At 49.0% G+C, this 14367-nt stretch overlaps 1 protein-coding gene across 1 annotated transcript in view; it reads left to right on the top strand.

The window, feature by feature from the left end:
* LOC103754072 (CUB and sushi domain-containing protein 1) overlaps window positions 1–14367 on the top strand; it is a 251808-nt gene that overhangs the window by 90512 nt on the left and 146929 nt on the right. Inside the window, exon 6 of the mRNA XM_029963058.1 lies at window positions 11837–11949. Within this exon, the coding sequence (XP_029818918.1) occupies window positions 11837–11949 (113 nt within the window). The remainder of the gene's footprint in view (window positions 1–11836; window positions 11950–14367) is intronic.

The raw sequence follows: 14367 nt of genomic DNA, 5'->3' as shown, positions 1-14367 counted from the left end.
ATGACCCTGCTGGAGCAGGGAGGTGGCACCAGCTGAGCCACTGTGGTCCCTCCCATCCTGACCCATCCTGGGATTCTGTGATTCCTCTCCCCCACATGGGTATATTTGGCTGATCCCCACGTGAAGGTTTTATAAAGCTCTTTCCCCTTTCTCCCCTGGGGTCACTCCTGGGAAGATCCTTTTCCTGCATTCCCTCGGTGGTGTCCCCAAGGACATCATCTCACCAGGTTATCATGGTTTTAAACAGCTCAGGGCTGTCCCCTGTTCTCTCTTGGGGCTGGGAATATAAAAAACTGCTAAAATTTGTTGGGATAATGCAAAGTGATGGTTTGAGTGTCATCATGGCATCGTGGCCCTGGGGCTGTCTGGGCTCACACCACCTGTCCCTCGTCACCTCATCACAGCTCTGGGGGGCTGCAAAAATCAAAAACCAGGCTGCCAAGCCCTGTGTGAGTGAGGGGAAGGGCTCTGGGGGACCTGCAGGGCAGTTTGTTCCAGGGGGATCACTGGAATGCTGTGTGGAAGTGCTGAAGTGCTGCCAGGCCCCAGATAAGACTCCAGTGGGTGAGATAACAAAGGTTCAAGGAGGGCTGATCTCGGGGATGTTTCTTGACAGCAGCTGTGCTGGGATTGAATGTGCTGCCTGTTTTTCCTTGATAGTGAGGTCACCTGCCTCTCCCTCCCCCCTGTGGGCTGTGCTTTGTACTTTGGTCGTGTTTGTCAACGGGGCAGACAAAAATGCCACCTTGATTTTGGGTTTGTCACGGGGGTTTTCATGAGAGCGTCCTCCTGGGGGGTGTAATTGAATCTCCTGCCTGGAAAAATCCATTCTTGCTCGTCCTGATTGATAATTTGAACTGTGACACAGCAAATAGGAAATGACTCAGCTGCACTTTATGATGGAGTTAGCATAATGAAGGGTGAGAGATGCCAACAGGTAGAGGAAGCTGCTCAGGCTTTTTGCAGCTGATGAACAACTGTGACAGTATTTTGTGATTTTCTTATGCTGATTTTCTCCCAAATCTTAACAGGATTAATTCATGAGAACTGCCCTCTCTGTAGGGCCTTCACCTCCAGTTGGCCAGGGCTCCACAAAATGATGCCATTTTTTGTTTTAACAAAAGAAAAGCTGCCTAGAGGAGGAAGGCCTGCAGCAGGTCAGGTTTGGGACAGGAATTTGTAGGGCAGAGCAGGGTCTTCTGTAAAATGAACATCCTTGTGGGCTTGGGGCACTGTTTCAGGAGTACAGATGAAATCTTTGGGTACAGAAGGAGACGTGGGATTGTTGATTGCAGGAAAAGAACCGAAATTCTCACTTGGAAGGCAAGCAAAGCTGTCAGTCTCTGCTGGGTTTGTCTGGCACGGCGATAGCTCGGTACCTGGGGAAATCACTGCCTTGGGTCCCTGTCTGGGAGGGCGTGTTTGTGCAGCTGAAAATAGACAGTGAGGGGTTTGGTGGATGGGGGAATTGCTGCCTGGAGTCTGGCTGTGCCTGGGGTGTGCAGGGGCTCAGAAATCCAGGCATGGGCTGAGCTGGATCTTCCCAGGCTCCCCAGTAACCCACCCTGATCTCCCCATCCCAGGGGGCAGTGCCACAGCCCAGCTGCCCCCAGAGCTCCCTGGGGGATGTTTGGGGGTAACTCCTGCAGGAATTCCTGTTGGAATGTGCCACCTGCTCATCCTTCCCCTCCCTCCCTCCCGTGGGACCTGGGTGGGTCTCTGGGTGGGCTGGTTTTGCTGGGATTCAGGGCAGAGCTGAGCTGTTGGTTGGCACAAAGGAGTATTTCTGCAACCTGTGGCTGCTGTCCCTGGGCTGTCCAGGCAGGTCCCTGGGCTGTCCAGGCAGGTCCCAGGCAGGAGAAGGTGCTGCACCCCTGGATTCTCTGGGGGTGCCACGTTGTCGTGCTCCTGGCAGAAGGTCTCTGCTCTCTGCAGTCAGAGCCTCAGCAGCATCCCCAGCACAGGCTCTGTGCACTCTCAGTCCAGTCCTTCTCCCCCCCACATCCCTGGGAACACTGGTTTCCCTGGGAACACTGCTTTCCCTGGGGAATTACCCCGGAGGGCTCGAGGGCAGCCAGGTCTTTTCAGAACTAATAATTTTTAATTCTCATTACGGGTGACGGGATTAATTCAGACATAAGGCAACGTTTAGTCAACCTTGGCACGTGTCCTGTGGAGCTCTCAGCCATTCCCAGGAGTCAGAGAATCATGGAATGGTTTGGGTTGGAAGGGACATTAAGGCCCATCCAGTCCCACCCCCTGCCATGGATGGGGACACCTCCCACTATCCCAGGTTGCTCCAACCTGGCCTTGGGCACTTCCAGGGATCCAGGGGCAGTCACAGCTTCTCTGGGAAATTTGTGCTCTGTGCTCTGGGAATGTCCTGGAGGAAGAGGCAAAGTGAGGAGTGTGGAAGCAGCTGAGGGAGACTTTTGTCCCCGCTTTGCCCTGGGTTGTCCTGTTCATTCCCAGTGATTCCTGGTGTTCATTCCCAACAATTACTGGTGCTCATTCCCAATGATTCCTGGTGCTCATTCCCAGTGATTCCTGGTGGTCATTCCCAACAATTACTGGTGCTCATTCCCAATGATTCCTGGTGCTCATTCCTAATGATTCCTGGTGTTCATTCCCAACAATTACTGGTGCTCAGGCAAGTTTCCAGAAGGTTCTACTCCTGTCCATGGAGCAGGGTGGTTCACCCATTCCCTGGAGGAGCATCCCACAGCCACATCCCAGGGGAGGGTCCCTCTCCAAAGCCTCTTTCCCTGCTGTCCCTGGGTGTGTTTTATCCTGGGACTCTCTGTCAGGTAAGAAATGCATCCCCCAGGGTTTGGAGTCTTTTATGTCCTGGTGCTGTAAGACTTTGGGAAAAAGAATGGCTGTTCTCCCAGACAGACAGCAGCTGTTCCTGGCAGAGCCTGCCCTGGGATTTGTGCCAATTAAAGCTCTGTTACTCCCTCTGTCCAACTCCACAACAGGCACCAGCTCAATCCATTGATATTAAGCAGACAGCATGAAACAACCTAAATTAACAAATCCTCCTCCCTCCCCCCCAAACTCGGGGCTGAGCAAAGTGTTTTATGAACACTGAGCTGCTTTCCCAGGCCCTGCAGGGCTGGGCTGGATATTCTGTACATTAAAAGCCTCCTGGGATTTATTGGGTTTCTCCCACTCCACACTCTGCTCCGATCCATTTGTGTGACCTTGACTGATTCCCTGCCTCCTTCCCTGGGCTCTTCAGTGGGAGATGGAAGTTTTTGGGGATGTGTCACTGCCTGAGCTCACTGTGCTGAGGGGAACCTGCCACCAGATCCTCAGAAACAGCAGTTCTAGAATCAAACAGGGCTTTGGCTTGGGAGGGACCTTAAAGCCCACCCAGTGCCACCCCCTGCCATGGGCAGGGACACTTCCCACTATCCCAGATTGCTCCATCCTGGCCTTGGACATATAATTTATTTACTTGCATCAAATTCCGGGAATTCTCTCAAGAACAAACCGTTTTGTTGCAGCAGCCCCTTGAAAATGGATTTTTGTGACTAATTCACCACAAGTGATAAGGACAGGCTCGTTCTGTGCTCCTCTGCTCCAATGATTCAGTTGCCTGATAAGTAAATATGATCTTGCAAACATCTTTTCAGAATGGTTTCCTTAACAGGAGGAGCCAAAGCCATTCATGTTGGGCTGGGAAAAGCTGTGTTGGGGTGAAAACAGGTTTTATTTCTCCTGTAGCTTCATTGTCTGGATGTTCCTGAAGGTCCTTTCTTGTCTCTGCTGCTGGTTACAGTCAAGTTCTGGTGTAGTTTATCAGGAAATGAAATCTCAGAGCTTTCTGTGCAATTTAAGCAGGTGATTCCTTTCCTTTTCCTTTTCTTTTTCCTTTTCCTTTTCCAAAGAGTCAGTGAGGACAAGGTGGAATTCAGGGCAGAGCTGAGCCTCTTGCAGTGCAATGTGTTGCTTTAGCTGGGAGCTGGCACCTCTCAGGGGGTTTGATATCCTGGCACAATCAGTATTTGGTGCTTTGCAGTCGTGTAAAATGACAGTGTCAGAGCAAGTTAAGGACCTGCTTCGTTAGGAGACATTTCCCTGCCATAATCCCATATATTCTCCTTCTGGAGACACCTCAGGAATTGCCAGGGGGACCATTCTGCCCAAACTGCTGCTCCTTCAACATCAGCATTATGGAATCTTTGCTCCCTCATGAAAATTCCTCTCGGTGATCCCACAGCTGAGCTGGGTTTGCTGCCTGTTTTTTATTTATTAGCACAAGTCAGCAGCAGCATCACTGCCCTTCCCAAGGGGAGGAGGGAGCTCTGGGCAATCCAGGCTGGTGGAAGGTGTCCCTGCACATGGCAGGGGGTGGAACGAGATCTTCAAGGTCCTTTTCAACCCAAACCACTCTGGGATTCTGCAAAAAAACTTGATTTTGGTGAGGGCAGATTGGTAGACTTGTGGGAGAAGGGAGGAAGGACTGGGATGAGAGGAGGGATGAGAAAAGGGATGAGAGAAGGGAGGAAGGACTGGGATGAGGGAAGGGAGGAAGGACTGGGATGAGAGAAGCCTTCGTGCCTGGTGCTCTCTGCAGCTGAGCTGGGTCACTGATGCCCTGACAGGGCTGCTGCACTTGCTGGCTTTGATAAACTCCTGAAATGCTCAGCTTTAACACCCTGCACTGCTCTACCCCCCAGTCCTGCTCTCTGGGTTGGTGCAGTTCTGGACCTGGGAAAAAAAAACGGGACAGAAATATTTTCCATCCCATCTGAAGCACAAGAACAAATAACTCAGCGTGTGGGGATGGTTTTTGCAGCACAAGGTCTCACCCCAGGCCTGTCTGGACTTGTGAGCAGATGGCAGAGGAGAGCAGAGCCCTGGGCTGGGGCCATGGGGCTCCTTGGCTCACCTTGGGGAGAATTCTGGGGAATTCTGGGCTGACCTGCTCCGTGTGGAACAGGAGATTTCCCGAGGGGCTGCCTGGGAAGATGCACTGCTCCCAGCCTGGGCTTCTGGGAACTCTGCCTGGCTTTGGTTCCACTTCTGCCCCATCCCAAGCACCTTGATCAGAGCAGAGGAGTATCAGGAATTAACAAGGTAAACATGCTCCAATCCTGATCTGGATCTTTTTCTCCTCCAATTCTGCTCCTTTTTGAATTTGAGCCAATATTTGACTCAACACTGGATTTCCTGCCTTTTGTAGCTCCCACTCAGAGCCCTAATAATGTTTGATCTCTTTCTCTTTTCTCTGAAGTTCAATGCACAGGACATGGATTTTTCAGTGTGATGAATCTTCAGGGAGGCCTCATTTACTGACGCTGCTGAAATGACCTTGGAGAGTCGTTTCATTATTTTTTTTTTGGCCTCCCACTGCCCCTGTGCAGCAATTAATTATTAATGATTTGTGCTGGAGACAGAGGCTTTTGCACTTTTTACAGGAAGGGGAAGCAGGGATTCCTGGAAGACACAGGGCTGCTGTGGGCTGGGTTCTGCTGGTGCTGTGCCCCAGGGATGTGTGGATTTAGTTCCATTTGCTGTTGTTAATCGTGGTTCTTGCCATACCTGTGTTGTTGCCCTCTCAGGTTGGAGTTCAGGGACAAAGCAGCTTCTGGGACTTGGCTCAAAGCCACCTCAGGAACAAGCTGTGAACAGTCCTGGGCTGTGAGGGCAGAGCCCAGAGGAGGAGACAGGACAGTCTGAGCCCGGGTCTGGTGGGAACGTGGTGCAGGTCCAGCCTGGCCCCCAATTGTCACCTCAGCTGAGGGTCCTGCATTATTAATGTGACATTGGCCAGGCAGGGGGAGGCAGGATCAGTTCAGTCCCTTCTGAGCAGGCAGAGCAGAGCTGAGGTGACCTGACTGTGCTCCAGATCCCAGAGGGAACAACTCGTGTGCCCGGTGAGCTGGAAAACAGGGAGGCTGCAGCTCCAGTTTGTCTCTCCCGGCTCCTTGGGCTCTCCCTGCAGAATTCTGAGCCTTGTGGGAACATCCCCCAGCCTAATTTATTTATTAATTGCCTAATCTGGCAATAAAAAGTCCCGAGTTTGATGGAACTTCAGTGCATTGTTAGGCTGACAAAGCCTGTCTGTGCAGGGAGGGATGGGGGTTATTTATCTGCTAATAAATACAGGCTGTCCTGTCATAAATACAGTTATCAGCACATCTACCTCTGCCTGCTCGGGGAAAACAATCTCTGTGGCACTGATAGGGAGGCAGGAAGGGTTCAGAGGAAATGATAATAGAGCTGTAGCCCAGATCTGGGGGGGAGATTTGCCAGGCAGCATCAGGGAGCTCCAACTGCATTAATTGCATTAAACATTCTTCTGTTGGCTTCAATTAGGGTTTGTTTGCTCTTGAATGGAATAAATATAATCACATTTGTTACCTTTTTGTTTGGAGCCAAATGCTGTTTTTCCACTGTAAAAGTACATTCTTAAAAGCAAAGTATTTGCCTCCACACGAGCTCTTTGCTCCTTCTATATCCAACATATTGCATATGTGTGTATATGTGGGTAGTGCCCTGTCTGTGTGCATTAAATAGAAGAAGAAATCATCTCTTTTGGGTGGGTGTGTGCCTAAATAACTGTTAAATGGGAAAAGAATTCCTCAGAGTCCTTTTTTTACCTGTTGAATTGCTCAGTTGTGACAGTCTCAGAAATGCCTGTGGACTTGTTGAATCACTTTTCATTAAAGTGACTGTGATTAATCCAGGATAGGGATCCAAGAAAATTCAGACTGAAGTAATTTTGAAACGTTTCAAAGGTTAAGGAAAACAGCAGAGAAATTACTTTGTCAGGTCCCCTGTACAGTGGAAATTAGTTTGGCTTTGTCTCCATTTGAGCTTCATTGCCCCAAATCAGCCAAGGATTTGGTTTATGCTCCTTTAAGGATGAGCTGGGGGAAATGTCACATAAAAAATGAAGAATTAAGAACTTCAGTGTAAAGGTTCCTGCTAGGAGAAAAAAAAAAAAACAGGGTATTGATTTGGTTCTAGCCAGCAAATTCATCTGGGAGAGTAATTAAATTTGATGTCAATGACTGAAGTTTTGCTGCTGCGTGGAAACACTTTCATGTTTTGATGGAATGCAGAAAAAAAAAAAAGAAGGAAAAGGGAGAGAGAAAGCAAACTGTGAGTGATGAATGAATGTGATTTCCCTCCTAGCACCAGGCTCTGGAAGGAGCAGAGAGAGGGATCCCTGGAACTGGGAGGCTCTGGGAGGGATTTGTTGAGGTCTGTTATTAACAGATGAGTGAAGTGCACTGAGAGGAAACAAGAAGGTGCCTTGGAGGCCAAAGGGGCTGTGCCCCCCTGGCACCAGGAGAGGGATTTACCCTGAAACCTCAGCCTGGGATTAAGGCTGAGATAGAGTCCAAACCAGCAGAGTTGTTTCATTTTCAGCTCTGGTGGCACCTGCTGGGTTTTGAGCAGAGCTCTCCTGTTCTGGCACTTCCAGGGACCAGGAGCTGCTCTGCTTTCACCCCATTCCCTGGAATCTGCAGGGTGGTGGGATGAACACACACCAAGAAGTTTTCCCACACTTGCATTTCTAAAATAACTCATCCTCTTAAGGACATTTTTATCCCTTTTGGGAGATGAGGAGTTCCCTGCTCCTCCTCCTGCAGGAAACCAGCTGCTGGGAACCTGTCCCAGGAGCCCCACTGGGGGGATCTGAAAAATGTGGTGCTGAAGGAAGGCACCTGGAAGCTCCTTGTCATTGTTCAGTGTTTTTCCCAGGATTCTCCACAGTCAGGAATCCCTGGGGATTCACACATCACACCCCAATGCCTTCCAAGGGGTGATGTGGGATCTCCCTCTGCATTTCCTGAGTGAATTCCAGCCCCTGGCCCAGAGTTAAGATGCAGGTGTGTTCTTTCCATCCCTACAGCATTAAAAGGGGGAACAATAACTTTAATCTAATTATTCATTTCCCTTGTAAGAGTCCATTGTGATGAGATGTCTCTGGCGACCGAAAAATGAGGTCTAGAGGTGCTTAAGTGTATTTTGTTTAAGAGAGTAAGACAAGCTCAAATAAGATGTTCAGAATTAATGGTACAGCTCTCCTGATAATTCGAGGAGAGGTTTGGATGAAAAAAGTTAAAAATACAGGTGAAGTGAATCCTAATAGGTGGAGATATAACAGAGCTGCTGCAATCTGTCCCTGAGATGCACTGAAAGGGAAATTAAGCTCTGAATAGTTGGGCTGGTTCAGGGCAATAAAGGCTGGGAGGGAATGGGAGGCTCTGGCAGGGGTTGGGTGAGCTGAGCAGCTCCAGGCTGTGTCTCAGGGAATCAGGGATGGCTTGGGTTAGAAGGGGAGTTGAAGATCACCCAGTGCCACCCCCTGCCAGGGGCAGGGACACCTTCCACAGGCCCAGGTTGCTCCAAGCCCACCCAACCTGGCCTTGGGCACTCCCAGGGATGGGTGATCCTGGTTCTCTTGTTCTGCCAAGGCTCCAGGAGGGATTTGCTCCTCAAATCTCCTGCTGACTGGCCCTGACAGGGACCAGGGGGCTTTCTGTGACTCCCCTCTCCTGGAATCTCTCCTCCTCCTCTCCCACTGACTGCAGAGGGTCTCCTTTCCAGCCAGAGCAGGAGGAGGAGGAGCTGAGCTCTGGGAAGCTGCAGGATCAGAGAGGTTCACCCTAAATGTGTGTTGGAGGCTCCAGGAGGACCCAGGGCATGTCCCAGCCTGGCTGGGGGGAGTGATGAGCAGCAGTTGGAGATCCCTGTGCCACAGGGATGCTGAGAGAGAGGTTCAGTGAACAGAGGGATTAAATTGAACAAACAAGATTAGTTCAGGGGGCAAAAAAAGATCAAATGTGCCCAGTGATGATTTTCATCTCTTATTTGGGCTCACTGGGGCTGGTGTTCAGCTGCAGCCCAGCTCTGGGCAGCTCCAGGGCACAGAAATGCCTCCAGGTTTGTGCTTAAATCCATCATCCCCACTTGATATAATGGGATTTCAGGTGGAATTCTCACCTTGAGTTGACTCCCTGCTCTCCTGCATCCACCCCAGGAACTGCTCCTTGGATTTGGGGCCTTGGAGAAGCAGCACAGCCAAATTCCAGGGTGGTTCAAATTGGATCTTGTGTCTGCAAACACCTCCTTCCTCTCTTCCAGTGCTTCCAGCTCACTTTGTGACATTTTATTGATTTTTTTTCCCTTCCCCTCTTTCTTGCTCTCCACAAATTAAAGCAGGAATTGGGATTGTAAATAGATAATGGGATGTGAATGCAGAGCAATCAGTGCCATCCATGTACAGAAATACTAATTGTGCCAGGGGAGGGATGGCTGAGTGAATGGGATAAATATTTCATGCCTGCCTTCCATGGGAAATACAAGGGCAAGAAAAGAAATGAAGAAAAATAGTTGTGAAAGCCACACTTGGGTGTTTTTCCTCAAAAGAGGAGTTTTGATGCCATTAACCTCTCTGTGTTCTGCAATAAAGGAGCTGGAGGAGCTGTGTTTAATGGGGAGGCTTCAAAAAATAAACCCTCAACACCTCAGTGCTCTGATTAAAAACACAGCTGGGAAGGATTTGGGATAAAATCAGTTGTTTGAGAGATGCATTTTTGTCCCCAGCAGTGCTCAAGGGGGGCGTTGGGGACAGGAGGTGACAGCAAAGTCCAACTCTTGGAGGGGCAAGAGCAGAATTTTGAACTCCTGCTGGTCAGTGAGGTTGGAAAAGACCTCCAAGATCATCAAGAGTGAAATAGAGCTTTAACTCCCTTCCAGCCCAAACCCACACCAGGCTGGGGGGCTGTGCTGGTCCCACGTGTCCTGGGGATGGACAAGGGGACAGATGGACACAGAGGGGCTGGAAGAGTTTTTCAGCTTGTTAATGGACTTTAAAAACCAAGAAAGTAAAAATAAAAGCTTGGAATCCTGAGGAATCCAAGGTAAAAGGGTGGGTTACTAATCCTCAGGCTGCTGAATCCACCTCTCAAGGATGTGGATATTAAAAAAAAAAAACCCAAAACAAAACTAGGGATGGAGGACAGGAGAAGTTCTGCCTCATCCAGGCAGGTTTAGTTTATTGTTCTCTTATTTTTTTTAATATCACTCCATCAAATTACTTGTCTCACCACGGTTATGAAAGTTAAAATTTGGCTCTGCATACCCAGAGATTGTTTTATGAGAAGTTGTGACTGTTGATTCAGAATGAATAATAAAATGGCCTTTGGGGGGCTGAGAGGATGAAGTTTTAAGCCTGTTGTCATAACAACCAGACACAGGAACTTCCTCACAATTGGGTTTTTTGGCATCCCCGTGTTTGATCCGGGCCCCAAATCTGTTGGTTTGAAGTTCAGTTATTTGAGAAAAGTTTCCAATTCAGTCAGTCCAGCTGTCTTTTGAGTCCTCCCAAGGATGGCAAAAAGCCACAGAGAACCCATTTCTGGAACACCTCGTGCTTCCAAAAGGGCTGAAAAATGGAAATAATCGATAGAGAAATGATGGAGAACAACCTGAAAAGAGATTTTTGGAGTGTAAAGGATGTTTCCAGTCACGCTGCTCACTGGGCAGGACTCAGGCAGTGGATAATCCAGGGTTTAGTCTGTACTGTAGGTGGCAGAGATGCATTAGTTATGCACAGTAATCAGCCCTGCAAGTTCATTAACAGAGTTGCAGTCCCTCTGCCATTAATAAATCCTCTGCCAAGGGACACCCTGGATCCCCCTGTTTGCCAGAGGTCACCTCTGGAAGGGCTGGTTGGGCTCTAAAAATGCCTCCTGGGTGTCAGGTCTGCTGTTAAAAATGTGTGTCACCAGCTCTGAGTGACCCTTGGGGATGATGGAGATTTCCAGGGTCCTTTTACCTTCATCTAAAAAAAAAAAATAAAAAAGGCATTGGAATGCCAACAGTTTTTAAATAAATGAGAGCTGATGATTAAAATAATTTGGAATTGCCATGGGCAATGTCCCCTTTATGTGGCTCAGTCCAAGTGCTGTGATTGGAATGTTGTCCCAGACAAAGACAACTCAGCCAGGAATGATGAGCTGGAGTTTACTAAAGCAAAACCAGCATTGTATTTTAAGAGAAAATACAAATATAAAGAGGTCTGAAGGGCTGGGGAGCTTTCCACCTTGTTTGATGGCCATGATCTCACCCAGGTCGGGGTGGATCATAAATCACTTCTCCTTGCTGGCAATTTAGAGGGAAAAAATCAAATGGTTCTTGCACTCCTTCCTGCTCCTCAGTGGAGACAAACAGACTTTTTTGGAGTGGGTTGAGCCAAACAGAAAGGCAGGAGCTGAATGAACTTGGGGGAATCCTTTGGCTGGAAACAGCATCATATTTTAAGAGAAAATACAAATCTAAAGAGGTCTGAAGGGCTGGGGAGTTTTCCACCTTGTTTGCTGGCTGTGCTCTCACCCAGGTCGGGGTGGATCATAAATCACTTCTCCTTTCTGGCAATTTACCCCAATCCAGAAATCTTTTTTACCCCAGTCCCAAAATCTTTTTACATCCCAGTCCTAAAATCTTTTTATCCCAGTCCCCAAATCTTTTTTACCCCAATCCAGAAATCTTTTTTACCCCAGTCCAGAAATCTTTTTTACCCCAGTCCCAAAATCCTCTGGCAATGTAGAGGAAAAAATCAGATGGTTCTTGCACTCCTTCCTGCTCCTCAGTGAGACAAACAGACTTTTTTGGAGTGGGTTGAGCAAGCAGAAAGGCAGGAGCTGAATAAACTTGGGGGGATCCTGTGGCTGGAAGCCCCTGGGGGGTGGAGGTGCTTTGCTGGGCACCCCTGAGGGTTTCCTGGATCAGTGTGGGAGCAGGAAAACCTGCAAAGGTGAGTGTTGGGGGTGATTCCCACCCACTAATGGGGGTTTTTGCTCTCTTGCAGGTTCACTGGGATGAATTTACCTGCCCCTGTGATCAGCAGCAAGAACTGGCTGAGGCTCCACTTCACCTCTGATGGCAACCACAGGCAGAAGGGCTTCAGTGCCCAGTACCAAGGTACCCACTCCTGCTGCTCCCACCACCCCCCACGCTGCTTTCCTGGGAATCCACAGCTCCATGAGCCCTCTGTGTCCTGCTGGAGTTCATTTTCCAGCTGGAATCCCGGGAAGTGTGGATTTGATGGAATCCCCCAGTGGTTTGGGTTGGGAGGGAACTTAAAGAGCATTTAATTCCACCCCCTGCCACGGGCAGGGACACATCCCACTGTCCCAGGAGGCTCCAGCCTGGCCTTGGAAAGATTTTGAGACTGGGATGTAAAAAAAGATTTTGGGACTGGGATAAAAAGATTTTAGGATTGGGAGGTAAAAAAGATTTTGGGACTGGGGTAAAAAAACGATTTCAGGACTGGGGTGAAAAAAGATTTTGGGACTGGGATGTAAAAAAGATTTCTGGATTGGGGTAAAAAAAGATTTCTGGATTGGGGTAAAAAAAAGATTTTGGGACTGCAGTAAAAAAAATTTTGGGACTGAGGTAAAAAAAGATTTCAGGACTGGGGTAAAAAAGATCTGTGGATTGGGGTAAAAAAGATTTGTGGATTAGGGTAAAAAAGATTTCTGGACTGGGATCCCAAGGTGCTGTTGAGGGCCAGGAAATGTCCTGGCAGGTGGCCCAAGCACAGGGAAGCTGCTGCCCTGGGGTTGGGGGCAGCCCTGGCCTGGGGCAGCTCCTGGGGGGGACCAGGGGGTCACTAAAATTGGGATTTTGGAAGGAATTCCTTGGAGCTGTTTGCAGCATTCCCTGGGATGGCTCTGGAGGACGTTGTGGCTCTGGGGGCAGGATGAAGGAGAGGGAAAAGGAAGCAGGGAAGGAGCAGGAATGACATCCAGGGGGGTTAGTGCAGCTCAGCACTTTCCTCCTGAGGAATTAAGGAATTTGAGGGAAAGTGCCATAGCTCAGGAACAGGAGCAGAGTGAAAGGGAGAAGATTTTCCTTGGAGAAACCTGCCCAGTTGGGATGTTCCCTGGCTTTTCCCTGTTGTTTAACTTTGCTTTCTGAACCACCATGGTTATTTAACCCTCTTGGCTTTCCTGGAACATATAAATTACTTCAAATTATAAGGAAACCACCCCCCTTTTGTTTTCCCTGTGCAGCTGATGCCTTTTGGTAGGACACCTTCCCTCTGCTGTCAGCAGTGCTGCTTTCTATTAAAACACCTGCCTGAGTCATCCTTTCTCCTTAAATAGAAAAGTAAAGATTAATGTTATAATTTCCCCTGATTAGATAAATGTCAGGGGGTTCTAATCTCACACCCTGGGTTGTCAGACAGAATGAACTGTGCTCTTGTGTGTTGAGTGTTTAAAGGATGAGCTGAACAACTGTTCTTGAGGTGCCATTGAAGCAGGGCCTTGGTCTGCCTGGCAGGGGGGACCTGCCACTCGTTTTTCTCCCCTTGCTGGTTTTTGTCAGGTTCCTCCTGTCTGTTAGGGAAGGTTTCAGTACTTTATTTTCAATAATTTTGTAGAATCATAGAATCAGCTGGGTTGGAAGTGACCTCTGAGATCATCCAGTCCAACCCTTGATCCCTGGGGGACACCACTGGTGACAGATCCCACCTGGATGCAGCTCCATCCCCACCACTCTCAGCCAGGCCCTCCAGCCAGTCCCTGACCCAGCCCAGAGTGCCCCTGGCCAGGCCTTGGGCTGCAGCTTTCCCAGGAATGTGCTGTGGGAGACAAACAAGAAGCCAGGCAGCAAAACCTCCCAGACCCGAGGGCAGGATGTTTGCAGGCAGTGGGATCTGTGGCTGGAGAACACGAGGGGCCCAAGCACAACCTCCAACAAAACCCAGCGTGACCCTTTCCTTGGGAGCATCACCTTGCCTGGACCCAGATATCCCAATGGAGAGAAACACCTGCAGAACAGGCCATGTGATGCCATAGAAAGGAGAGCAACTCCACTGCATTTTTCATCAGGAGAGATGAATCAGAGCCCAGGCTGGTCCAGGAGAAGGGAGAGGAAGGGTGAGGGGGAATCTAATTTGTTGTCTGTTTTCCGAGGACGTGTAAATACATCATTTATTAACACCCCATGTCCTCTGAGACGGGGTCTGGCTTTGCTGATAATCTATAAGAAAACAATTTCCCTTCCAGCTTGTTTAAATTGATCCTCAGTTTTTTGCAGAACACCCTCGTTGCCTGTTCCCTCTCAGCTCCTCCTAATCCGTGGCCTGGTTTGGAAATCACTGTGTGAATGTAAAAGCAAGGTTAGATACAATCAGCCTGGGCAGAGGGTTGTTTTTTTGTTTAATTCAGCACATTTTTCCCTTCCTGGCAGAGTTAAATATTTTCCCCTTTTCCCTTTTGTTGAGGTGAATCTTGTGCTCCTGCAAACACTTTTCCCCCCAACACCCCGTGAGAGCAAAATGGAAGGGACTGGAGAGAAAGGTTTTTTCCTTCCTCCCTCCCTCCCCTTCTG

Source organism: Manacus vitellinus, unplaced genomic scaffold, assembly GCF_001715985.3.
Source record: "Manacus vitellinus isolate BGI_N305 unplaced genomic scaffold, ASM171598v3 scaffold_52_pilon, whole genome shotgun sequence".
Classification (NCBI taxonomy): Eukaryota; Metazoa; Chordata; class Aves; order Passeriformes; family Pipridae; genus Manacus; species Manacus vitellinus.
The sequence above is the reverse complement of the archived record's forward strand: the minus strand, read 5'-3'. Positions and strand labels throughout refer to the sequence as shown.